Below are 27,543 nucleotides of genomic sequence, written 5' to 3'. Positions count from 1 at the left end.
TTGTTCCTTGAAGTAAAGGAGAGCTCAAACCTGCAAAGGAACTTCCAGGTGCTTGGAGGCTGATTTGACTTGAACAGTTATGATATAGTTTCATCACTTACAAAAGAGGTTTTAATAACAATTAGTGCTGTTTTTTTGCTAGCATTAGAAATTTGTTCTGGCATACCATGTTGTGATCATTAGAATATGAATTTCAGTTTTCAAGTTTGAATGTTGCTTGTAACTAATATTCATTTACTCCTATGCATGTAGTTCTCATCCCCTTTAAGGTCTTTTAGTATAGCAGTTCTCTTCCTGCTCAAGGTCTTTTAGTATAGACATACAAAATAGTCCTCTTTCCTTTCTGTTCACATAAAGAGGCTGAGTTCTTTGGTTTGGTGTTATGATGAGTGGCTCTGTAGCTGTTTCTCTTAGAATTCACTTATCTCGAACATTTGAAGCAACAAATACGTGCACTACTTTGGAAGATTTTGTTCTTAGCATTGTCTGTTTGTCTTGCCCATAATGCACTTTGTCTTCTGAATGTACTTCTAGTCAGGTTTAGAATGGCAGTTTTCTTTTTGTTGCTGCATTATATGTGATACATTACTTAGATTGCACAGTGATCTTTTTCCCCATGTTTCCAACTAATTGCTTCAGTTCCTTAACGTGAAGGATGGATTCTACCTCAGGCTAGTAGAGGCTTTAGTTCACTGATTTTTTTTCTGTTTTTTTTTTATTTTTATTTTTTAAACTGTGCTGGTGACTTGTCTTAGAATGTTATAGAAATGTGGAGTGTTATTTTATATAGACTGAGTTTCATTTTATTTTTCTCGCAGTAAATGTGTTAGTATGTTATTTTTAATAATCTTATTAGGCTCATGCTCTGTTGCATTTTGTGCTGTTGGCTTTTAATTGCTTCAGTTGATATCATTTATGCTGTCCCAAATCTGTTCTCAGTGGATGATTCCCTAATGTTCATTTCATCAAAGGGCTCTTATTTTTTCTTTAGTCAATAACAGAAAAGCCTGACTTGAGAAACTTCAGTGATAACATCTTTTTAGCTCTGTATGTCTTTTCAAAATCAGTAACTCTTACCCTTTCTTTATAAAATTTATGTACTCTGCATTTCTCCTGTTAATCACAGTCATTTGAATCAAGTTTAAATATCATATTATGATTTTGAAATCAGGCAAGGTTGAATGAATATTTTCTTGGCATTAAAAAATTAGTTATTTTTCTGAAGAAAGTCTGTTAAATTTCTCTCTTACTCTCTACTCTTTATTAATTTTCATCTTATTTGAATTTACTTTCTTTTTCTCCCATGTGTTATACTCTTCTTGAAAAGTAGGGTTTAGCTGTTTCGTACTATCTATTGATAACAGATCAAAAAGACTTATTAAGCTTACTATGCAGGTGTTATTATTCTGTTTCCATACAACAAATAATTTTCTATGCATTGAAGACATTGCTTTGTGTACAAGCTTGACAGCTCTATTCTCCTTCGTTTCAGGGCAAACAATAAGCTTTCCTCACAATGGAGAGAAAAAGAATCATCCCTTTTTCATTCTCTTATTTCATCAGCATTCCTCCCTTCGGGATATACCAATGTACACGTTTCCTTGTTAGAGAAAATATAGGCAAACTAGATTCTAAATTCTTGGAGCTGAGACTAAAAATCATCTTTATTTAGTCCTCATTGTATTGCATCACTGGTTCTTCCCGGTTTGTAGCTGAAAAATCCTTGCGACTTGCTTTGCTACCAGGAGTGTCTTAACACATTCACTTTTCATAGCCTTTTGTTGTGACACAGCCTCTGAAGCCCTGGAACAGGATGCCAAGAGAAGCTGGGGGCTCTCCATCCCTGAAAATGTTCAAGGCTGGGTTGGATGGAGCTTTGAGCAACCTGGTCTAGAAGATAACCTTGCCCATGGCAGGGGGTCGGAGCTATGTGATCTTAAGGGTCTTTTCCATACCAAACAATTCTGTGATTCTGTGACAGCTCTTAATTGACCACTGCTTTTTTTTGTACCTGTCACCGGTCTCTTTCCTTCACAACTGATATCCTTATATGCAGCAGAGGAAGGTTCCAGACAGAATAAGCACTTTTTATCTTCTTGTGATACAGTCTTTATGTAGTTCTTGCATCTTTGATTCAAAAGGGATGGAGAGGGGAAGGCAGCTTCCTTCTTGCTGAAATTCTTTATCTAGCCTGCTGAAGTAACAGCTTCACTGATTTACTACAGCTTCCCTTTTTGCAACTTAACGTTTAGTTTCTGTTTCAAATTACTAGTTCCTCTGTGTTAGCTTTATTATGGAAAAAATTCTATTGTAAGTTGTCACTTATTAATCCTGAAATGGTTTTATTGAAAAGCAAATTCTACTGGGTAGTACACTCTAGTTGACTTTGTTCTTTAATTTAGAATAGTAATTATAACTTGGAAGGTTATCTTCAACAGTAGTTTCTGTTCTTACAAGAATCTTTTTTTCCAAGTATTTGTACTTCAAACTTGAAGGGTTGTACTGAAAGGTCTTAAAGTTGCCCTTTCTGGAAGCGCTTTTAGAAACCAGATTCTGGGCACGATTAGATTAAAACTATTTGCATTGTACTTATCCCCAAATAGTAGAACACTGTTCTTTTCCTTTACATAAGAAGGCAACATTTTCCAATTAACTCTCTAATTTCCAGGGGTTTCTTGAAAATGGTCTATCCGAACCATTTCTTGATGGAAAGGATTAAAAAAACCCATCATCTTAGTACTTGGATTTTTTCTCCTGTTTCTCAATTTTTCCCTCCCCATGGTTAGCAAATAGTTCTTCCCACGTGTGTTGTTTTACTTGTAAAACAAAAGATATTAAAAAGTTAGGCTGAACCCTGAAATTCTGTTTATGAAGGACTTGAACATTAGGAAGCTTGACAGTAATGTTTCCTTTGTTGGAGGAAGGATAAAGGAACAGAATTCTGTTATATCTCTAAAATATTTCTTTTCCAATTTTTAACTGTATTTCTGCAAAGCTGATTATTGTGGTGAAATTCTGTCTGCTTTCCTCCTGCTTTCCCAAACTGTCTCCCTTTAATACAGTGAGCTTTCTATATGCAAAAGCAGCACAAAGTTGCAACTTTGCTGTGGTAGTTGGATCTCGCTTAGACTAAATTAATTCTGCATTCCTTACTGTTGTGGTGTCAGTGTCACTTGCTTGAAGTTTTGTTTTTTTATTTTCCATCTCTTTCTGTGAGATACTTCTTCTGGAATAATGGGCAAAATAGAACATAAAACTTATATTGGTTTATGTTCCTCTTTCGCTAGTCCAAAAACTCATTTGACCTTTAGGGAAATTACCTGTAGTAAGAAAGACCTGAAAGCAATAGATGTAGCAGCCTCTCTCACTGGGGGGATATGCAGGGGTATGGATTTGTTATAAGACTGTGGGGAAAAGATTTAGAATTCTTGCCTTTGTCTCAGCCTGTAAGAGAGTGAAAACAGTACCTCACAGGATTTTTGAGGCTTGATGTGTTAACTTTTAAAAATAATGCTGATGGCCTCTGGAAGGTGCTGCAGATGTGCACAGCGTTACTGTCTGAAGGCTGAATATCGTTGTGTTTTGTTTTGTTTTTTTCCCCCTTTTCTGGCAATATATAGGCCTGCCACAGTTAGGGAAAGAATTTTGTTTGCTGTCTCTTTAAAGAAAATGCAAAAGTGCTTTGCTGGGGAGAATAGAAAGGGGCTTTCTGAAGAGGTGCTGAAGACATGAAAATTCAGAGTGGTGATTGGTCACCTCTGCTTGATTGACAGGTTGCAGGGAAAAACAAAAACCCATTTGTTCTGGCTTAATGGAACTGGAAAACAGAAAATGAGTATCAGGTAAAAATTCCTTTTTTAAAATCTTTGCAGTTCTCCTATAAAAGGTGGAGTTTTTACGCAAATTTACTACTTCCCCACTCCAATAAATTAGGAGTAGGAGCAGGTAGTTGCTAAGCTGTGTAATGTGGGCTGTCTATGTTAGTGCGTTTTCCAGGGGGCAGGTGTTGTGGAACACCGCAGCAGCCACTGCTACTGGGGTAGCTTAGCAAGAAGGCAGAGGATGGAAAGGGTGCAGTGACTAAGCCCTGAGCTGGGCCCAGCTCTCTGGTTAGGTTCATTAGCAGGACCTTCAAGGGGAAGCTTTTATTTTCACTTCCTGTACTGTGCCTGCTTTGTGGATAAAGTCTGTCAGTTTCTACTGCTATCAATTTGAAATGTTTCATGAGCATTATTACAAAATTCACTGGAAAGTGAATAGCTAAAAACGTAAGCTTTGTTTTAAAGTAACTTCCATCTAGCAGTATACTGTCATACAGATTTTGTAATAAATTTCAGTGTCAGCACCACAGTTTTGAGAATCATAATTGAAAATTATTAATTTCTGTTAATTATTTTCTATGTTGATGTATTTCAGATTGAAGGACAAGGACATGGTGCAGTTTTTGACTGCAAGTGCTCTCCTGATGGACAGCATTTTGCATGTACTGACTCTCACGGTCACCTTCTGATTTTTGGCTTTGGTTCCAGTAGCAAATATGACAAGGTACAGTGCAAGATGTAAATCAAAATGTTTGTCTATGTTGAATGCATTTGTGCAAACTTTTCTTCAGAGCTTCATTTCAAGAAGGCATGTCTTGACACAATTTTGAGCCATTAATAGGAGATGTTTTGGATGCCTGTTGTTGACAATGAGATTTCTTTCACTGTCTTTTTTTAAATTATGTAAACATTCTGTTAAGCTACTGTTTACATAGGAAGTTCAAAATGATAATAAAAATAATAATAATAATACTAATACTAATAATAATAATTTTAAAAGTTAATTCAAAATTAACCAGTCACTATCTACTCTCTTAAGTGACAAAGTTACAAATATCTACCAAAGGATCCACATAGATAATGGGAATAAGCTGCAGTGGAAGTGATAATAGTTACATATTTTGCTTGAAATATTTTTTCTGGTTCCTAACTTAACCCCAAAAAAAGGGTGTGTAACAGAACTAATTCCCGCTATCTGTATTTAAATATTGCACAGCCTGTGGGAGAATTATTTACAAAAAATGTACTATGTTTTAGTAATGCAATTTTATGTCTGTTATTGTAGTACCATCATGGATGCCTTTGTGCTTACACAGCAATATCCCACCATTAGTGTGATTAAAATATTATATCTTTATTCTAATGTCATAGTCTACATTGTGTATTCTGAATGTGGGTGTCCTGCCACAGACCCTCATGACTGTAAAGATATGTGGTGTTATTTTTTTCCTTTGTGGAGGAACATGCTTTGGGAGCCATATAGGTTTGGAGTGTCCACAAGATCTTAGTTCTTTTACCATCCAGGAAAGAAATGAGGTGTGTCTCTTCTCCCTTTTCCTAAGACTTAAGTAGACTATCTGCTCCATTTTCATCTCTGCTTCTGGTAGCTGACACTTGAATACTATTGGCGAAGTGCTGTTTTTTGGATCTTGCCTCCTGCTCTGGATCTTTGAACTCAGGCTGGTTTTGAAAGCATTTTGGCAAACAGCAGCGCAGAGGGACCTGAATCAGGGAGAGCAAAAGAAATTTTAATCTTTGTCTTGTAAGTTACTGGATTTCTTTCTGTAGTCTTACAGAAGGATTTACATTTGGGGATTTTTTTTTCCTCCTTGTTTCTCAACTTTGATTTGACGTCCTCAGTACTAAGCTGCTGTTGCTACCCCTCAGTTATTACTATCTGTGCATTTCCCCTTTCATTACAAATAAATAAGTAGAGACATCACAAGCTAGTAAAATCAGGATTATCAGATAATTTTCTTTGTTTCAGGATTCTTGCTGTTCTAAACTTAAAAGCCTGTTGTAATAGGCACATTTTTCTTACCATGTCCATGGTTTGTTTCAAGTTTCTTTTTCTCTCCAGTTGTTTTGGAAATATGTAGTTCTCTGCTGGAGAAATGCTGGAAATTAAATTGTAACTGAGTCGTTTGTCCTTTGCTGTGATAGATCATGATTTTCCTTTATACTGCCATTTCAGAATTTACCTGTGAGGGATTAAACCTGTTTGTAGAATGAATACAGTTGCTTTTCCCAGCTTGAATTCAACAGACCTTTGGCTCTCTTGGGGTTTTTGCTGCAGCTCCTGAGAAAAGATGGTTTTAAATTTTTCACTTATTGAATGATTTAAAATAATCATTCAGTTTTGCTGTGCCAATGTTATTCTTGGCATTTTTGATCATAGAAGAAATGGGAGCAAATACAACTTATATTTGTTACCACTTTAATCTCAGTCTTCCACTCACAGAAAACTCAGCTTGGAAGTGTCTGATGTCTTCCATGTGTGGTTTCATCATCTCCGTTTTTGTCTGACCTGATTTATGGGAAAATGTAAACACAGGTAGGTAGGTGCTGTAGGTGGTGGGGTTTTTTTCTGATTTTCTCCCCTCAGATACCAGGGAGGGTTTTAGACATCTTGTCAGACTATGATCTGGTAGAATATGTGTTTTTTTGGCCTTTAAAGTTTTTCCCATCTATGGGGAAATGAATTTTTGCAGAAGAAATGAGGTGTGGTAACCTGTCCTGTATTCTTGCATTTTTGAATTGACAGTGATTATAGCTGAGATTGTTAATTCTACTGAGAGAACAAGATCTTGTTTTTCTACATCTTTGTTTTTCATGCTATGTTCACATAATATCTACATTTCCTAGTTGACTGGAACCAATGCCTAGCCTTTCTTTCTCCTGCAGTGTGAACTTGGCCACATTGAAAGTGAATGGAGTGGGGTGTTTGTTTTTTGTTTGGAGTTTATGGGCTTTTTGTACTTTTTTTTTCTTTTTTTTTTTTTTTTTTTTCTTTTTCTTTTGATGATACATATTTTTGTGAATTAATTCTTTTGTGGGGAAAAATAAAAATGTGCTATTTGTTTGGGGTTTCTTGAGCCAAATTCAGCTGCAATCTGAGCATGTCATCATCAGAGTTGAGCCAAGTTCACTGTCAACAGGGCATGTGCACTTCACAAGTTCTTGATTAGGTGGAAACTTGTCCAGGAATGCCTAGCAGTTCTAAAGTGTAGGGTACTATTATGTTGATTTTAAATCATAGAATATTCTGAGTTGGAAGGGACCAACTAGGATCTAGACCAATTCCTAGCTCTGCACAAAAGCACATCGTGTACCTGAGGGCATTGTCCAAATGCTTTTAGAACTCTGGCAGGCTTGGTGCCATGATCACTTTCCTGAGGAGCCTGATCTCTGAGCTTTCTAAGGCAGACTGCCTAAACCACAGTACTCAGCTGCAAGTTGACAGCTCATGTATGGTGGATTGGTGCAGGACTGGGGAAAAACTCTTTATGTAATTGTGCCCACTTGGAGAAATAGCATTCTATAGAGCTGTAGAGCTCAGACTTTGTAGAAAGCTTTCTTTTGTGCTCATTCCCAAGCTGGGTTTGTGAAGTCATGTGAGTAGAAGTCTCATATGCAAATGGTGATGTGATATCATCTTATTGTCATGAATTTGATCTCTAATAGTATATAAACAACTAAGACTCATTGTTAGTACTTCTGGCTGGTTTTCTGATGGAATGTCTAATTCTTCTGATTTTTCTCAGGATAAGGTATTTTCCTGGATTCCAGTAGGGATATTCTACCTGAGAATTGTTCTATCCCTGTGTTCTCCAAGAAATGCCATGTTATCTTATGGAGTAGAAAATTGTTTTTTACTCTCTCTGTTATATGATTGCAATATAGGGTACACAAAAGTGTTATTGCAACAAAGTCCCTTGTGATCTTGTACCAGGTCTTCCATTTGCTTGCAAAACCTGGGATGCAGATTACACTGTGCAGCCAAGACACAACATATTAAAACTCAGATTGTATGACCTTGCTATTGGAAACTCTTTCTTCTCAGTGTGGGAAGTACTTAATAGGAAGATATATTAGGTGTAAGTAACGTATATTCTGTTGTGGTTTTCAGAAACCTTGGAAGTCCTCCTAGGAGATCTCTGTCTCTATCATATTGAGCTATTGTGAGATGAAGAAACAAAAGTATTAATCAGGCCTTGATTCTGTCAGTCAGACACATGAAAGTATTTTTATCTTTTTTATTCAGCCTGTGTTAACAAAGGCTCTGGCAGTGAGATTTCATCCATTTCAAGCCATCCGGCTTTTTACTGCAGTGGGTTATGCAGCTTGTGCATTTTGTAGGAGTAGTAGTTTGAATCTCTGGAGTTAATTCTTTTCCATTGCATCTCTTTCTATCTTTCCAATTTCTTCCTGTTGTTATTTTCCTGTTTTTGTGAGGTTTAGAACCCATGATTCCTATGATTTTTTTTTCCCAATTCTTTTTTTTTAATTCACTTCATATGAATGCACTTTTTGATGTTGTAATTGACAAATGTCTATTGTCATCTTTGTTTCCTGGTCTTCTTGCTTCCAGGATGGGAGATATTTGTCATTGAGAGATCAGACCTCTGAGTAGCTGCTATAATTTGCCTTAGTGATTTCTACATAACAAGTTGCATAATAGAGCATACTCTCCAGAAATCAGAGGATGTTCTATGACAACTTCGGCATTCCTCTCTCGATGCTCCAAAGACAAGATGTTTTTGAGAACTCTGTGCATTGAGTCAGTCATTTAATTGTTTTTATACTGCACTGGAAATCTTAATTTGTGTGAATGATGATTTTATTATTTGATTTACACTTGTTCATAGTTCAGCTGAATACATGGGCTGCCACAGGGTTTGCTTGCCAGCAGATAGTCTCGGGATGTGTAGTATATGCATCAGCTTCTCTTTATTCACTTTTCTCCTTGCACTTCAATATCTTTCTTATTGAACAATACTGAGATGCATGTGCCAGCGAGGGATGGAGCATACGTCTTTTTGTATTTATTTGGACAAAAAATTCTTCAGTCTTGAGGGTCTGTGGAAAGTCATCTATAATAAATTAGGAGCAGGTAGACAGAAATAAAAAAGAAAATTTAGTGAAAAATTCAATTTTTATCTTGGCTTTATTTTATTGACTGAAACTTTTCTGATATCTAGCATTATAGTAAGGATATATATATTTTGATGGTTTTAAAATATTTGGCAATTCCCTGATGTAAGAAATATTTTTCCTAGTCTTCTGCCTGCACCACATCTCATAAGTCTGTGACACAATTTTTTTATTATCAGAAAATTTTGTCATATATTCAGACTATAGAAGAAAATTTATAAACTCATACATTAATGATGTATTTGGTCAGATATCTTCTAGTAGTCAAATATTACCCCATTCTCCTATTCTTTAAATGCTTCCCACCCTCAAACATGTGGATTTTTCTCTTTGCAGTGTAATATAGAAAAAGTACTTTGAAACAAAATAATAATGGAATAATTCAATTTTTCCCTTTAAACTGAAATAAATACATCAACTTATAGCCCTGTTTTTTGCAAAAGTGACCATGAGTACCACTGTTAAAAATATTTTTGGCAGTTCTCTTCTGTATGCTTTTGTAATAGGTTCTTTAAAAAAATTACAAAATGACTTTGTTTACAGATAGCAGATCAGATGTTCTTTCATAGTGATTATCGGCCCCTTATCCGTGATGCCAACAACTTTGTCCTGGACGAACAGACACAGCAGGCTCCACACCTTATGCCTCCCCCATTTTTGGTTGATGTGGATGGCAACCCTCATCCTGCAAGGTATCAAAGACTAGTTCCTGGTCGTGAGAACTGCAGGGAGGAACAGCTTATTCCTCAGATGGGAGTGACATCTTCAGGTATGGAAAATTTCACTTCACTGAACGGTAGTCTATCTAGTTACCTTCAGTTGCTCTACACTTTCACTTTGTCTTTTTTCCTCATTTATGGGCATAGTAGTTCATGTAGTGTGGAAGAATTACAGTGTCTTTAGCACTGATTGCTTGTGACAATTTCATTTACAGTATTGTCATCAATCAAGTTGGCACTAGTTGATGCTAGAACAGCAGTTAGATGGGAGTTAATTTTGTTACTGGAGCAGTGTATAATGCTGTGTGAGCTGTCAGTTATCTCTTTGGGATAAGATTTCCTGCTTTACAAAACCTAGGAAACAGACTTCCACAGATCTGTTAGAAAAGGTAACACCTACAAGAAAAATGAGAAGACATCTGAAAGAAGCAAAATTCTCTTCCTTTTTAGTTGAAGGCAGTCATTAATTTTAAGCTTTGGTGATTTGGTTAAAGACCTGAAGACTTGACAAAGATACAAAATCTAGAAATCTTGAAAGTTTTATTCTCATGCACAGGACATGAGAAGAACATGCATATATTGGGCCAGTGGCTGGCTGTTGGAAATTGCCTAAAGATGTTTCATATGGGTAGGGATGGAAAAACAATGCCTATTTATTATGTGTCGCTAGTTTGATATTAGTATGAATACACAAACAGTGACTGGTGAAAGTAGCTTTAAATGTTTTCAAAATAAGCATTGTTAACTATTTGGATGTTCTTGAAAAGATGTGAAGACTGTTCCTGTCAATTGTAGTTTATATGTTCTTGATACTTAAGCCTGTAGTGTTTTAGGCATTCCAGGAAGGATAACTGAGAGTGTTTTTTAACAAAAAGTCTCTCTATCCTTATTTGTTGACCTCAGGATTATAGGGCAGTGAATATTTAAATATTTTTAGGGGAGGATTTATATTTCTTCCAAAATTACAGAAATGCTACCTGACAAACAACTGTACAAAGGAAAATATCTTTTCTGTTGAATGTTAATTTCTTAGCTAGTGGCTTTGAAACAAAATTTGATTTTTAGGGAAGGACAGACTTTACTTATTTGTTACAGTTAAAGTACAAATCCATTGCATTGTGAAATTCTCCAGATTTGAAAATGTCCTGGATACATTCCTCAATATACCTTGAAACAAGTCAGGCTCTGCACACAGACCCAACAAAATTAAATTTAGTGGTCTGTCTGCATGACACATAAATGCTTATAGGAAGATGATGTCCACAGCATTTTGTTTCATAGCAGGGAGCCATCTGCCAGCTTGACAGGTGAAGGAGAGACACAAGACAATTTTCTGCCTTTTTACAATATAGCAACAATGCAGTTGTATGCAGACCTAAACAGTGTTTATATATTTTATATGTTCCCTTCCACTAAGGAAGTTCATTTTCTTTCTGAAGCTTTGTTGTGGGATTTGATGCATCTCACTCAGACAATGACCATTTATTTCTTGTTAAGTTTTCTGCAGGGACTTCTAAGAGCAGGGGGAATTCAGATAACCATACATACATCTACTGCCTTGATGAACATGAAGTACCTTTAAACCAGATGTTTTGAGAAAATCAAGTATACACCAGTGTCTTTATTATTTCATTTAAAAAGAAACCACTTGCTGTTTCTTGCTAAGACATTGTCTCACAGGCTAGATACATAAAAACATTCATTTTGTTTAGATAGCAGTTTCCTTATTTAAGATCATTCTTGGGTTAATAGTAGTATTTACCATTGTTCTCAGTAGACAGTTTGTCTGCTCACGAGATTAACAAATTGATCTGTCTCACTTATGTGACTTAGAAAACATCCAACTGTGGTTCTACCTGATCTCATTCCATTATTCCAAGGTTCTGCTACTTTAGGGAAGTTGACTTCAATAACCTTTAAAGCCTGAGTGCATGATCTTAAATATTTGTTTTTTTCTGCATACTGTTAAGAGATAGCAGCTTCTGTGCAGCCACACAATCTAAACTCTTCATTTCATAGCACAATTATTGTAATATCTAGTCTTTGATCTTGAAAAATGCAGTAAATACTGTGATATTTCTTTGGAATCATGCTGGAAAAATAATTTCTGTATCTTGTTTCTTTGAACATTGTTATTCCTCATTACAAAGTTTTGCAAGTTCTTTTCTTAACGAGGACTTCCCACCATTCCACTCCATCATCTCACTATTCTTTGTGGAGATGTCTGACTTCTTTTTGAATCAGTAGTGTAACCCTTGTCTTTTTCTCTATACCTCTCTGTTTTTTGTGATCATTGTAAGTATGAAAACAGGTTTTGTGTTGTTCATGCTTATGTGCGGTGTATTATGCTTGCTGCTCAGAAATGGTAATATCAGCTTGTAATCACTTCTTTGGAACTATTTCCCATCTTCTATTCACAAGACCTACCCAAAAGGAGGTTTCTTGGCTGTTTTACATGCCAAAGAAAATTACCATTACTTGATCTGTATGGTCATTATGTCCATGTGGAGCTCAATTAAACATTTTTACTGCATGGTGTTCTACAGTCTAGATAATTATTTTCTAATTCAGTTAGACCTTCTTGATGTAGTTCTTTCATTGAAGCCTATAAAGTGTTTTTTAATGCATTTGAGGCAGGCTAATCTTGCATTTGAACAGTTTACTTTGAGCTGACAAACAGCAGTTGTATTAAGCTGCTGTGGCTTACTGGCACTTGATCAAATTTAACCTTTTATTAGAAATGAAATGTGGTCATCTTGACCTTGCTCTAGAAAATATAATGCTCTCAAATATATAAAGAAAAGAAGTTGTCCTGTTTTAAGAAATGGCTGTCAGAAAAATAAGCATTAACCCATAGTTAAACATGTGAGAATTTATTGTGCTTGTTTCAAAGCTAAAACTTAGATGAACTGTCTGTAACATTAATTTCCTAAAAATTTACATTTGTGTGTTGTTCTCCTGTATATTTTACTTCACAGGATTGAATCAAGTTCTTAGTCAGCAAGTAAATCAAGAAATTAGTCCGTTGGATAGCATGATTCAAAGACTTCAGCAAGAGCAGGACCAGAGACGTTCTGGGGAGGCAGGAACCAGTAGTACCAGCCGGATAAGCAGAGGTAGATCACTGGGCAATGGGTGTTGGGAATGGGAGTTGGAAAACATAAACCCCTTTATATTGTCCATGATCTGTGCATTTTGTTGAACTAGTAGAAAGGAGTATGGAGCTGTAGAAAATAGTTCAGCTTTCCCATTGGTTTTTTTGCCTTTTGCAGAATGTTGGGGTTCTGTACAGATTTCTTTGTTACTGTCTCCTTGCTCAGGGAATCACAGCAGCTGCATTCCCTTAGAAGTAACTACTCTACTTTTTAATCTGGAACTGGCCATCTAGTTGTTTGAAATTTGACTTTTTCAAATAAGAACACAAGAGGAAGAAAAGTAGAAGAAACTACTTGTTTCTCTGCGAAGTTGTTCCACATTTCAGTGTTTTGCACTAGAGTACACAGTAGTTTCCAACACTTAAGAAATTATGGTCAGCAGTCCACTAGAGTAAGCAGGATTAGCCTGTGTGTGTAAGGATATGGAAAAAAGTTGATGTTTTGCTGCTGTGTAGGTGTTCGAAGGCTCTTGCATGTGTGTGTGGTTATATTTTGGGTTGGTTTGGTTATTTTTTTAACCCTTGACCATTTAAATTTTTTGTTTGTAAATTTTATGGCTTGATTCCTAATTTCCAGTGTTGAGGCTTCTTTTTTTTGAAGGTAGAAGACTGTTGAAGGAGTACACTGATTCAGTGAGATAGTGTATTGTAACACAGATCTAGAGTGCATTAGCAAAAATCAGTTTTGCATAAATATTTTCAAAGGTATTTTTAAAGAAGCAAACATTTGCTTCACTTCAGATTGTTGGAACATCTGCTTCTTTTCATTGTGAATTTTTAAACAGAATACTGCAACCCAGTAGCTGTTTGTGCTATGTTGTGGTGACTGTAGAAACTGCCTGAATACTTATACTCAGTTCATATGATTTCTTTTGAAGGAATAGATCAAGTAAAGTTTTTTTTTTCCGTTTCATTCCAAGTTTTTATTTTCAAATGCTTCCCTAAGAATTTCAGATCAAGAACTATTGCTTTTTGACTTTTTAGGATCTGTAAGCTCTACCTCAGAAGTACATTCCCCACCAAATATAGGGTTAAGGCGCAGTGGACAAATTGAAGGTGTGCGTCAGATGCACAGCAATGCACCAAGAAGTGAAATAGCCACTGAGCGGGACCTTGTGGCTTGGAGTCGCAGGGTTGTAGTGCCTGAACTGTCTTCTGGTGTGGCCAGGTAAACATAGATCAAGAATCTTTCTGTGGTGAACTTAATTAAATGGATCAGTTTTGGAATTCCTATTGCCATTCACATCATCATTTATTTTCTATTTTGTCATCTCAAATTTCTTATAAATTTTAGTTTGAAATCACTTGTTTGTGTATCACTTGAATAATCTTCTAATTCTAGAAGGATTTGGAGTAAAAATTGTCCTTTTAATGAATGATGCAGTAATTGAACTTGTATAGGCAATGGAATTTAGTTGCCTCAATATCTTCCGACTTGTAGCATAAGATTATATGTTTTAATTCCTGTCATAGTATGACATTTTATGGCTGGAATACTGACCTAAACTATTAGGTGCCTGAGATGACTTTAATTTCCATACCAGAACTTTAACTTTTTCAGTAATTACTTTTTGTGATGAATAATCAGTAAGTGAAAAAACCTATTTGCCGTAGTCAAGCATAAACTAGTTTAATGAAATAAGATTAAAATCTTACTTTGTTTGAAAATAGCTAATTTTAAAGCCATATGCTAAGTGTAAAGAGAAGAACTGCTGTTCAAAGAATGATACAGACGTTGAATGGCCATTCCTTAGTTTGGAACAGGTCCTCTCGATTGTATTAATGTCCTTTAAAGTTAACATCTCCATTTTATTTTTTCAGTAGGCAGGAAGAATGGAGAACAGCAAAGGGAGAAGAAGAAATAAGAGTGTATCGATCAGAAGAGAAAAGAAAGCATGTAATTAGTCACATTCCAAGAGAAAACAAAATACCTACTTTCTCTAAGGTAAGCAGTGCACCTGTATCTTACCACAGAATGAAGCATAAAATTTTATTCAATAAGTTGAGTCACATAAATTTGCATTCCTGTTCTCAGTTTTAAATTTGCAAACCAGGGTATGGGAATTTGTTTACCTCCCCAGAATGAGGAAGCTTGTTTGCACTGATGTTTCAATATGTTCTTAATAATAAACAACATGGATTGCTTTCAGAAGAGGGGGGAAATCCCTGCAAATCTGGTGTTTGGGACATGATTTGCTGTAGGGAGTCTGTCACTATTAATCAATACACCCTGCTGCTGTTGTCTGCTGTTGTCTGCTGTTTGACGCACTGTCCTGTGGAAAGATTATATTAAAACTCAAGTCACAGTTCTTAACCTTAACACAGTAAATACATCTCCAAATAGAGAACTGGGTATTTTCTTTCATGGTACCCTAAAAATCATATTGTGGGCTGTTATGGGGTATATCTGAATCATGCTTTTTGCTAGAGATGGGAGTACATTTTCAGAAAAGATGAAAACAGGATAGATTAAGTAGAAGGAAATAAGTTGTATTGAGAATTAAATTGTCATAAATTACATCCTTTTTTTAAAATGTAACTTGCAAAAAATTTTGATTTTGCATATTCTTGTTGGTTAAAAAAATTGAAGGATATATATTTTATGTTCCCAGAATTTTGTCTTCTTTTTTTAAAATTAGTTTTATCTGTTAATTGCACATGCTTATCTGTGCTTTTCTAGCTAAATAACCAACTAAATTTTTATAATAAAGGAGTTAAATTTTGGCAATGGTAAAGGAGAACCCATGCTTTGAGTTTTGTGTTCTTAATATAGAGGAGACTCTTTTCACCCTCAATCCAAAGCTTGTAAAATACAGCTTTCAGGAAGACATGCAAATTATGGCAATTGCCACTGAAAAGTAGAAACCACTTTTGGGGTATAAGGGAGAAAAATGGATAAATGGAATAAACAGAATAAGTATGCAAAAGACTGCAGCTCTTAACTTTATTAGAGTACCATACTCTATGTCTGTGCTGTTAATTGCTTGCTTTCTTGTGAAAGAAGGAACTGAGATTGAAAGCAATCTGAAAGTAAGTAAATTTCTGATGCTTTGTAGAGATTCTGTAATTTTTAATAATGATGAATTAAATTTATGTAGTAGAGTAAGTTTGAGATGAGCAAGTTTATATTTGGTGTTGAATTTGACTATTGTTTTGCTACTTTTTCATCCCCAACCAAAGTAAAGATTTCAAAAGTGATGTGAACACTCCCCTACCCACAGTTGCCTAATAACGTTAAATTTCTTTATTAAACTTATTTCTTACCTTTTCCTTCAATTTCTTTCTTGTATTAAAATTTGAATGCATTGCTGTTTTAAAAATGGTACTTTATGCACTATTTTCAGTTGTGCAGGCACCAACATTATGTGTTTTCCCAAGATACACTGAAAGAAATTTAGTCACTTTTGTGTCCAGTTTTTATACATAGAGAGGGGAAGCTTTATGCCATAAGACAGGACTCATTAGTTAAATACCAGGACATCAGAAGTCTCTGTAACTCTTAGTTTTCTTTTGGGAGAAAAGAAAAAATATATATAGAAAATGGGCTTGATGAATTTAGATTTTAACAAAGTTTTTTCTTGTCTTGAGGGGATGTATTTTGGTGCTGCATTATACATTTTCTTTTGGTTTAATTAAACTGTTGCACAGCTCAAGGGTTTTTGTTTGTGGGGTTCCCCCCCCCACCATCTTTAGCTACAGCCTAGTCAAAAGATCCTTCCTGATAATGCTAATTCATACCAAATTACCATTAAATTTTAAATTGGAAAATCACTAGGGCATAAAAGCTTAACAGAATAGGCTAGCTGGTCCAGCATTTTGATTTTTGCAATTATTTTTATGATGTCTTTAAAACAAAAAAACTTAAAGCAAATGTTTTTTAAAATCCTGTTTAAAAAATAAATAAAATTTTAGTCTCCAAACTGTAATGGCAGCACTGCATCTTTTGAGCCCCGTATTTTTATTACTGATATTTATGTCTGTGAAATCCTTCAGAGCAGCTGCTCTTTAGGAATAACTTCCTTCAGTTTCATATATTTACACCTAGAGGGGGTTCTGTATTCTGGATTCTCAGAATGTGAGTGAGAGAGCTTGGTAAATCCTTTAGTCACTTTCCACCTCTGTTCTGAGAAAATAATGAAAAACCCCAGGCAATCATGGTCTTTTCATTTGAGTCTGTCAGTAAATTTTCTGTATAAAAATTACTGATATACTTAGTAATACTTTCAGAACACTTAAAGCCTTCATAAACCCTACTGAATACTTTTTTATGGCATCTTGGAATAAAAATGTTGTATTCTACAATAGCTGATTCTTCATTAAATAGATCTCTTTTTGGAGGACTCAGACTGCTGAGAAGTATTAATTCAGATCTCTAGAGTAAAATCTCAGAGGGATTCAGAAATAAGTAGATATCCCATGGGCTTTAAATAAGCACTTTTCAAGAAGAAAAAGGTGTTTGCTCATGAGTGATTGAGTCTCACAATTAAATTAACTGCTCAGATTTTCATGATTTTTGTTATTGCTTACGGTTAACATGAGCAACCCTTTTGCTCAGGAGGAGTGTCTGAGCAACAGGAATAGTGAATTGGAGTTGTCATCTTCTGTAGTGTTCACAATAAATTCAAATAAACACCTGGGAAGAGAAGCAAGATTGACTGCAATCTAAAAACTGTTGTGCAATATTTTTAGGTTTGTTTAAAACAGAAATTAATGACTTCATTATAGTTGCTCTTCTAGTGCTGTTCTTTTACAGTGACAATGTGACTAAATAAAACTGGAAAGCACAATGTAAATCTTTCTTTTCCTTGAGAACATCCAGTAGGTTTTGATACTGATTCCTTTTAAGTTTTATTACAGTACTGTTGCAAAAATACAGTACTTTTATTGCACAGTGAATTATTACAGGTTTAATGAGAGAATTTATGATCTAAAGGAGATGGAGAACACCTCCAACAAAATACAGGACCTGTTTTCTTCCAGTAATCTCTAGACCCCAGAACTACAGCGTCAAGAATTCTAGAAAACATCTCACTCTATAGAACTGTCAGCTTCTCTGAGAGCAGAGTAAAACAAGGCTTGTATTTAAAACATTTTCTTCATATGATTATTAGTTGTAATTCATACCATTAGGAAATACTGGTTTTTATATCAACTTTTGACATTTATCAGGTCTATTCATACAGTAATGATAATGATGAAAGAATATTTTCTTCTGTTCCCTTCTTCCCTTCTAACTGAAAGAAGTAAAAAAATACAGAAGTAAAATGAAAAGATGGGCAGAAATTAATGTTATTAGCATTTTGGATTGCAAGCTAAAGTGTAGGTCAATACGGAAGAACACAGAGCAGCTGTGATTACATTTTGAGGAGTTTCTAAAGTCCTACTGCTAATTTTTAATCCAGGGTCATTGTAGGGTGGTTAAAAGTAACAGAGAATTATAGCTCAGTCTTTCTTCTTTGACAATATCTGCAATTTAAATGGAAGTCACTTAAGTATTCTGCTATTGAAAGCTCATATTTCTTTGACACAGGTCATGTGGAAAAGTGTTTGTATATGATTGCTTAAGGGACTAAGCAGTTTTGGGGGAGAAACTAAAAACTTGGGTATTTTGACCTGAATAGTATTTAGTACCACTGACCTGCAGGCTGAATGACAAACTTGGTTTGACTTTCAAAGTCATTGCTGAGGAATAGGGTTTTCTCTGTTATTAAACAAGAACACTTAAAAAAGCAAACAGCAAAAACTTGAATCCTGATACATTAATGAAAGGGGATAGAATGGAATTTTTGCATCTTCAAAATTAAACTGTATTCCAAATTACTTGTTTTCAGGAGCAGATGAAAGTTGAGGTAAGTAACACGCTTAGGTAAATATTCCCAGTCTGAGTAACTTAGAGGATTAGTTTATTAAACTACTGGGATTACAGCTTCTTAATAAATATTAGGAGTGTGAAATTTCTGTACACTAGAGTTGATGTGATGTGTCTCCTAGTAAAACGTGACAAAAATAGAAATATTGCTCGTTATCATTAAGTAGAAATGTTATGCCAAATTTTCAAGGAATTAATGTGGGAAATTGTTATGGATAGACAAAAGTAGCCATAGGCCTTCTGTTGTGATGGGGGAAAATGACTGTACTGAAAACTAACAGAACCCAGGGAGGAGAAACATGTGCTTGTTCTGCTGAAAGTGGCTTATTTGTGTTCGACAGAAATAAGTTTTTCTACTTACATGTTATTTTGACAATATTTCCAGTTAAATCAGCAAGATGTTAAGAGGAAAATAATCTAAAACTTCGGAGCCTAGCAGTTAGTGCTTAATGTCTGTTATCTTCACTACTTTTGCAAGTTATTACTAAATTTTTACATAGATGTGATATGGTAACAGTAAAAATCAAGTAATTGCAGACACTGATTCAGATTTAGGAGACTGTGAAAGGTGCTCTTTAGCTAAAAAGAAAATGCCAGGGCAAGTGACCTACTTAATATTGGGGTTCTGATATTGGACATATACCTGTGCCACTAGTGAACTTTCTAGTAGAGGTTCTTGTTGGCTTAAGGAAGGAGGAATCATTTTCGCATAAAAAATAAATACTGGTGGTTAAGAAACACCATGTAATTGCTACAGCCAAAGCTTTGCAAAATTGCTTCAATCCTGTATGAAACTGCAGCACAGCTGTGCTTCCCAGTGCTGTCAGAGTCATAAGGACCATAGCATGCCTTGTGGTCTGAGTTGTCAGAACACCACTGGGTTTCTACTGTAACTATCACAAAATTGTTACCAAGACCCCCAGCAGTGTCCAGTATGCCTCTCAAATCCAGAAAATGCTATCATTTTTATTTCACAGAAAAAGTGTCCTGACAGGAGTTGTAATTTCTGGTGTATCAATAGATGTGCTCTAATACTGACTGGAAGCCTTGGACAAGGTACTTGCCAGCATAGATTACTGCTCATCAAAGTGTTTAAAGTGATGATTGAACCTCAAATGATTTACCAGCTTACCATTAGAGTTGAGAGTACAATTTCAAGCTGTTTCTTTAGGTTATATATTAAAGGAGAGAAGGCATCAGCTGTGTTACCTCAGTTATAGTTGAACGTGCTGGTGATAATTAGATTTCGTAAAAAAAACCCAAAAACCTGTAGTACTTCACATTCAACTCCACCCCTCCCCCAAATAAATCAAAGTCTGCCTTACAGCTTTTCTTCAGAATTTGAAAAGCTAAGTTGAATAGGAATGATGTTAAAATACATTTTTTTTGGCAAGGTGAGACAATTGTATATCCTATGGCCCCTTTTCTCATCCCTGCTTGAGCAGTGGGTTTAGACAAGGTGACATCTAGAGATCCTTCCCGACTTCATTCTATTGTTCTGTTACTCATGAATAAGTACTTGAGGTTTTGTTTTCCTGATTTTTTTCTGTTCTTATTTTGGGATTATATCTTTCCCAAAGCAGTTTGTTACCCTTCAGCATCACTATGACCCAATATTTGTACAGTGGTATTACTTTTTTTCATGAAGTAATGATTGAGGCGGAGGGGCTGGGGTGTTGTTTTTTCCCCTCAAGCTTTGAACTGCCAAAAGAAAAGAACTCTTTTCAAAACCAAAGAGTAATGCAAAGTGCTTCAATTTTCCAAGCATTTGTAGTTCTATTTGAGTAGGAAAAGCTGTATTTATGATAACTGTTTGAGAAGCCTCACCTCTGAAGAGAAACGGGTAGGTAAGGACTTTTGTTTCTAGAGAGAAGACATGAACATTGCAGTCTAGCTGTAACGTAGCTTCTGCAAAATATGTCCCCCTTACTGTAAGGGATACTTGACTAATTTGTTTCATTGGAGTTGTGATTCCATTTTGTTGTTCCTGCTTTCTCTACTGTGTTTCATGGTGAAAATGTCACAATCCAGTAGCAGAAGCAAGTTACTATAAAGCTGGCTTTTGTGACCTCTTTGCTTCAGTAATGAATCTTGAGAGCTTGATGAGAAGTGAGCAGCCCCAGAAGGCTGAAGGACAGAAGGCTCTGTGATGGGCTCAGCAATTGGGCTTAAGGCTGCCTTGGAGCTGTTCTGGGTCAGGTCAAAGCACCTTGAGGACATCTGGCTTGTGCTGCCAATTTGAATCCAGAAGGAGGAATGAGTGCCCCAGGTTTCAAAAGTCTTGGGCAATGTTAAAATGCTGATAGCTGAACAGTCCCATTAGAAATGTCTCTGGTAGTTGTGCTGTCAGTGATACCTTCCCCAACTAGACAGAAGGACAGAGCAACAGAAGCACAATACTCACTGAAAAGAGCATAGAGCAGTTTGTGTTGGTCCTCTGTGCTTTGATGAAAACTGGAACACAACTGGGCAGAGTGGTGTGCTGGCTTACTTTACTGAACTGTTGCAGTCATGCTTGCAGAAGGTGTGTGTATCTTCTAACAAGGAACGAGGAAGAAAAACTAGTTACTGGACTTCTGCACTTTAATGATGATTGTTGTGGCTAAGAAAAACTACATCTTAGCTATTGTTGATTAGCCAAGTTTTAGTTCAGCTTTTACTGTAAAAAGTGGAGTTATTTTCCTCAAGAAAATGTAACCTAATGGACCGGCATTTATCATGCATAATAGAAAAGATCTCTTTCCTATAAAAGAAAAAAAAAAAAAATCAAGAGGAATAGGTACAAGCAATCAGCTCTACTAGAAGACTGTCAAAATATTAGTGCCTTTGTTTTGTTGCAATTCTGCTTTCTTCCTCTCTGGGACTGTTTCTTTTCAGCTATTATCAGTACCTAATAGATATCGGAGGTGTTTTTTGTGGCTGCAAGATAACACTGGGGAAAGTGTACCTCTTTTTGTGGCACCTAGGAATGTGCCCAGAAATTATTTTGTTGGATCTGAGCTAGGATGAAGTTCAACTATGTCAAAAAAAACCAAAACCAAAACAAAAACAAAAACAAAACAAACAAAAAAAAAAAAAAAAAAAAAAAACAAACAAAAAAACCACACAAAACTCTTGAAATTGAGATCATAACTCTTGGGGTTTTTCCCAGTGAGTGGGGACTAATACAAGATTGCACACTTAGTATTGAGAGCCAGTGTTTGCATTATATATATTCTAAAGGAGGAATAAAATCTCTTAATGCTAGAGCATGAAATGTTTCTAAATTACAGCTTTATTTCATTCTTTTAAGCTTCATAAGAACTCATATTCTTTCAAACTGACTCATTCATTTGAACTCTTCAATGCATCATCGTACTATTTAAAGGTCTGTATTTGCTAACAGTCACCTCTCTGTACTAAGGGATGTATTCCTGTATGGGTTTCTTTTCTGACACATCTGACCCCTTGACTGCAAAATAACACTCAGAACTTCTGTGTAACTTCCTTTCCTTACCCATTTTTAGTGTAACCCTTTTATAAGCTTTTTACAAGCCCTTAGCAGCCTATCAGTAGTTATGTTTTAGCCCTTGTTTTAATCCTTATTAACTGACATGTACTTTGCAGGCAATTAATATTTTTAATCATGACAGATTTAAAAATTGTTTTGTGTCTGGGAAGGAGTTTAATTCTTTCCAGAATACATGGAACTGTTACTTATATTCATTCAAGTACTCATGTGGAGTGTTTTCTTCATCAGCTCTTTAGTTTTGGACTTGTAACTTTTTGCCAATGCAAAAATTGCTTCCTGGAATACTATTAGTAAAGAAAATACTATGTATTAAAAAAATGTACACTCAAAAATTATGTATTTTGACTTTTGTATCTTCACAGAACCATTCTCATGATAATTTACTAGATGCTAGTGACTCAAAGAAACAAGCAGCTAATCAGCACAACTACCGTACGAGATATGCTGCAGAAGAAACTGCAAGGCCTGCTGAAGAGTTGGAAAATGGACACAGTTCTTCAGATGTAAGATCCTTATTCATGAGGCAATCTTACATATTCCATTTCTGCTCGTTAAGCTCCTGCTTCAGCTAATAAAACATTGTTTCTAGCGGAAACTCAAGTTACATTTTTAATTGTGCGTTTCCTTTCACCTCTTAAAAAAATTATGTTGTATTAGGTTTTCACATGCTGTTATATATGTTTAGCTTTGACTTAAAAAGTAATTGATAAAGGAAAAAAAAAAAAAGCTCATTTGTAAGAGTTTTTTGCAAAGTATATGTGCAATTTTTAAGCCTAGTCAGCACTGGCCACATGGCTTAGCAATGTGATCACCAACTTTAGGTGATCCTGCTTGGACAGGGAGGTTGGATAATATGACCTCTAGAAGTCTTTTCCAGCCTCAGTTATTCTGTACTTCTGTAACTATGGTAGAGAATGAGTGAGGAGTACAAAAAATTCTTATTGGTTTTTGTTTGATACTGAAAAGATGTGGAAATGTGAAATTAGAAACATTTGAAATAATTTTTGAGAAGATAAGTTAGCCTCATTAAATGGTGATGAAAAATGTTGCTCTACACTATGTATAGCCAGGCACAGATATCTTCATACTTCTTTATATAAGTCCACTAAAATAAAGGAACTGTCTGCAAACTAAAATAGCTTTTTAACATAAAGCTTCTAGAATGCCAAATGTTTATAACACATATAAAAGCTAAAAAAGTTTTCATTGTATTGTCATATATTATAACTTGAGCTCTAAAGAAAATGTTTTCTTTTTCTCTTCCTCCCCCTCTGCCCCTTCCCAATGCCCTTTGCTCCCCTTATTAGGAAGGGGAAGTAGTTGTTGCCAGTGGTGGAACATCAGAAGATGACGAAAGAGCATGGCATAGTGACGGCAGTTCTAGGTAAGTGACTATAAAACCTACAGAGAAAATTCTTGCCAAGAAATCTTTAATAATTTTTGCTGTAAACAGTTAATAACTAAGACTTGTGCAGATTTAGGAGAAAAGTGAACAAGAACATCAAACTTTCAAGATTTATTTTTCAGTCACATTGCTAACTAAAATTTATAGAAAGTTTTTCCTTGTTTGCTGGAAGCAGAATTGTTTTGCAGGAAGGAAAGTATTTTTTTCAGGCACACAAACACTTGAGTCAGGTACTAGCAGTTTCCTATGGCTCTCGGTCTGAGCTGTGATCCTTGGTATGAAATTAGAGAGCAAATAAAGCATCCTTTATTTTTTCATTCAAAGCTATTCAAAACCAGAAGGCTTGAAAACAATATCCAGACTTCAGTGTTCATCATCTTGAATTGATGAAGTAAACACAGTTTACTTACAAGGGATGCTATAAGTTAAGCTTCTTGCAAGACCAGATGATGTCAGGGCTTTTGGTTTACTACCATTTCAATTGTAGATAGAATATAGAGTTTTAAGCATTAGGTTTTTAACTATTAAAACATTCTAGTTAGCTAGATTGTTAACTGTAATCTTTTATTAGGTTATATCATATAATTCAATGCACTTTTAAACTTTGGGGTTTTAATTTCTTTTTTCTTTGTTGTATCATATATAGTGACTATTCTAGTGATTATTCTGACTGGACGGCAGATGCAGGAATCAATTTGCAACCACCAAAGAAAATTCCTAAAATTAAAACAAAGAAAGCAGAAAGTAGTTCAGAGGATGAAGAAGGACCTGAAAAACAAAGGAAGCAAATTAAAAAGGAAAGGAAAAAGGGTATTGAGGAGAAAGATGGTCCATCAACATCACCAAAGAAGAGGAAACCCAAAGAGAGAAAACAAAAGGTTAGATGTTCTTTGTGTATTACAGGTTACTCATTCCTGCTGACTTAGAAATAATTGGATGAATGATTCCATTACATGTACAACTTAATTTTGTCTCATTTTAAAACACATTGACTTTTACTCTTAAGAAATGATAACTAAAGACTCTTTCAAATCAAATTAAAGATGGCTAAAATGATTTGCTTTCTGAATATATGTTTGACATAAGAAGCACTTCTAATGTCCTTATCACTATCCTTGCTCACACCAGAATCTTCCTTTCTGTGGATGTAGAGTATTCAACTTCCAATACAATTGAGTAGTGGTATAACGTGCCAGTATTTTTTACAGCTGTGCTGACCTGTATTTTGTTTATTTATTAGATTAGGAGTCATCAGCATTCTTTAAGATCATTATTTCAGTGCTTTAGCCCTCATTAGAAGGTAGATTGACAAAACAGCTGTTTGAACACAGAGGTTGGCACAGTGTCAGATAAGCTGTGAATCTCTGGTATGGCATACTGGATGTCAGGTCTTTTTTCTTTCTTTAGGCTACTTTTTGTGTATTGTACATAGTTGCACTGTCCATACTTATAGTGTATTGCTATTTACACAATCTGAAACCAAAAGAAGGTATCAGAAAGAATAAGAAAGCAGATGAGAAAAATAGATAATGGAAGACTTGTAAAATGATTGAAACTTCTAGTTTAGTGTCTTATTATAAAATAAAAAGCTGGTTGAGAGCCTAGTATACCCATTTAGTTTAAAACTAATCTGAGTGTTTTGGGAATTTTGCATCCATTTTAGTCCCAGTTATGGGGATATAGGACATCTGGTTCAAAGAATACCAGTCCTAGGTATTTCAGACTTTAAAAGCTGACCTGCTTTTTTCTTGAGTCAGAAGAAAATATAAGGCTGGAAGAAGTAACTGCAGAAAATCACCTCTCTTTCCTCTATCCCTAGGTAGCATTAATTAAACCTGTAATTCCTGACAGATGTTCATCTTTGAAGTTTCTTGTGGTGGACATTTGACCTCTTTACTGAGCAGACAGCTTACTGGCCTTTCTGGTAGAAAGTTCTTCCTCATTCTGATCCTGATTCAAAATTAAGTCTTTTCATTGGGGAAAGAAGTTTTGACTGTCTCTGTAGCCACACACAGAATCTTAAAAATTAAAAAAGGAGAAAAATTGACATTCATCTCTGTTAATGTATGAGTTTCATGATCTTGAGTGGTGCTTACATTTCTAATCCCCCTCTATTAAAAATCAGTCTAAAAAATGATACTGCAGTGTAGAAGGACAAGGAAGAATCACCCAGGAAGATCAAAAGTACAGAACTTTTTTTTTCTTTAGGTCAGACACAGAGACTGACTCTTAGAAAGGAGAGAGTTTGGAAGAGGTATGATGAAAAAGGTTATATAAAACTATCATGGATTAGAAAGGAATAAATGCAGAAGGATTTCCTTCCTTGTTTTGTTACAGTGAGATGTAGCACCCGATGGCGCATAGATAAAGCTCAAAAATGGGCTATTTTCCCATTCAGCATCTCCCTCGCACCCCAAAACCACCTGAGTGTGTAGTCAGGTAGAGGAACTAATTACTAAAGGATTTAGTAGAGTTTCAGAAATTATTTATTAAAGCCACTGAGAGTAATCCCTTCCTGATGAGTAACTAAGATCAGGCTTGGCTTCCAGAAAATTTTAAAATTATCATTAATGTGTGAAGTTATAACAAGGAAAGGATCTCTGTTTAAAGACCTGTTTTTTATCCTCCCATAATTCATCAGTTAGACATTTTGCTCTGATGCAGTGTATCAGTTTTTTGCAAGACAGACCTGCTTGAACCACAGAATTTACAAAGTGCTTCTATGTTACTGACTTATTACAGTGGAGAAGTTCTATTTTGTTCTGTTTTGAATTTTCTTTAGTGGGCTTTTGTTTTTTTACTATATCTGTGCTTTTTTCCATGATATTCACTGGTGCAATCATCACAATACTTCTTGTTATGTAAAACCACATTTGGGGAGTTGGTGTAATGGAATTACATGTGGCATATCCAGTTTTCAGTCTGGAGATGCAGAGTCCTCCAGCAGTGGCTGTACGAAGTTGGTTTCTGTACAGCCATCCAGGGTTGCTTTCTGTACACATACACAAGATCCTGTTAGGAATTTCAAAGCAGCCTTGCTTGAATGGTTGTACAAATCCCTGCTTTATCTGACATTGGATACAGACAAGCAGTGTGCACCTAGGACCAGCAACTGCCCTGAGTGTCATTGCTTACAAGTATGTGGAAATACATTCTGAAAGTGCAGTTCCACAGTACTTTATAATAAGTATGCCAGTAGGCAATGTGGATATACCCAAAATATGTAATTTTCACATGATTTACCTTATAAATCTCTTCCTCCTTGTTTTGTGCAAGGTTCCTTAATTGGAGGCAGCTGTATAATTTTAGTGCCTTTTTGCCCAAGGCAACCATGTGAATTTGCTTCAAGAGAATGACATGCTTCCATTTTATCTTTTTGGGTATGAGACGTAGTTACTGGACTGTCATTAAATTCCGTTTTTGTTAGAGCTCATCCCCACACACCCCCCAAAAACCCTCAAGAGACAGCTAAGATAAATCTTCACACTAGCAATAATTTCGTACTAATCTGTGTATGTTTTCTTCAGAGGCTGGCTGTGGGAGTTCTGGCAGAAAATGGTTTGACACTGGAAGAATGGCTGCCTTCAGCATGGATTACAGACACTGTTCCTCGGAGGTGCCCATTTGTCCCACAGATGGGGGATGAGGTATTGTCGTTTTCCCCTCTGTATCCTTGCTTCTTTCAGCTTGTTTTTTGCCTTTTGTGTTTTTATCTGTGTGGTTTTTCCCCAGAGACTTATAACCAAAATATTTTGGATTTTCTTGAAAACATTCTTTGATCTGGCTAAAATTTGTTTTCTTTTCCTTCTACTTAGAAACTGTTGTTCATCGTGTTGCTTTGACTTTATTATCCCATGCTGTTGCACTAGTGTTCCTTCTTGTATGATATTCAGGGTGTTGATTTCCTTAC

At 35.6% G+C, this 27,543-nt stretch overlaps 1 protein-coding gene across 2 annotated transcripts in view; it reads left to right on the top strand.

Annotated features, from left to right (window-relative positions):
* Nucleotides 1-27,543, top strand: part of PHIP (pleckstrin homology domain interacting protein) — a 107,054-nt gene that overhangs the window by 50,504 nt on the left and 29,007 nt on the right. For both annotated transcript variants that reach the window (XM_056486917.1, XM_056486916.1), the window contains exons 16-24: nucleotides 4,417-4,545; nucleotides 9,519-9,744; nucleotides 12,673-12,810; nucleotides 13,833-14,016; nucleotides 14,670-14,793; nucleotides 22,591-22,731; nucleotides 23,536-23,612; nucleotides 24,280-24,511; nucleotides 27,161-27,280. In XM_056486917.1, coding sequence (XP_056342892.1) covers nucleotides 4,417-4,545; nucleotides 9,519-9,744; nucleotides 12,673-12,810; nucleotides 13,833-14,016; nucleotides 14,670-14,793; nucleotides 22,591-22,731; nucleotides 23,536-23,612; nucleotides 24,280-24,511; nucleotides 27,161-27,280 — 1,371 coding nt within the window. The remainder of the gene's footprint in view (nucleotides 1-4,416; nucleotides 4,546-9,518; nucleotides 9,745-12,672; nucleotides 12,811-13,832; nucleotides 14,017-14,669; nucleotides 14,794-22,590; nucleotides 22,732-23,535; nucleotides 23,613-24,279; nucleotides 24,512-27,160; nucleotides 27,281-27,543) is intronic.

This window comes from Oenanthe melanoleuca, chromosome 3 (assembly GCF_029582105.1).
Source record: "Oenanthe melanoleuca isolate GR-GAL-2019-014 chromosome 3, OMel1.0, whole genome shotgun sequence".
Taxonomy (NCBI): Eukaryota; Metazoa; Chordata; class Aves; order Passeriformes; family Muscicapidae; genus Oenanthe; species Oenanthe melanoleuca.
Note: the sequence above shows the minus strand (reverse complement) of the source record. Positions and strands in the feature narration are given on the sequence as shown.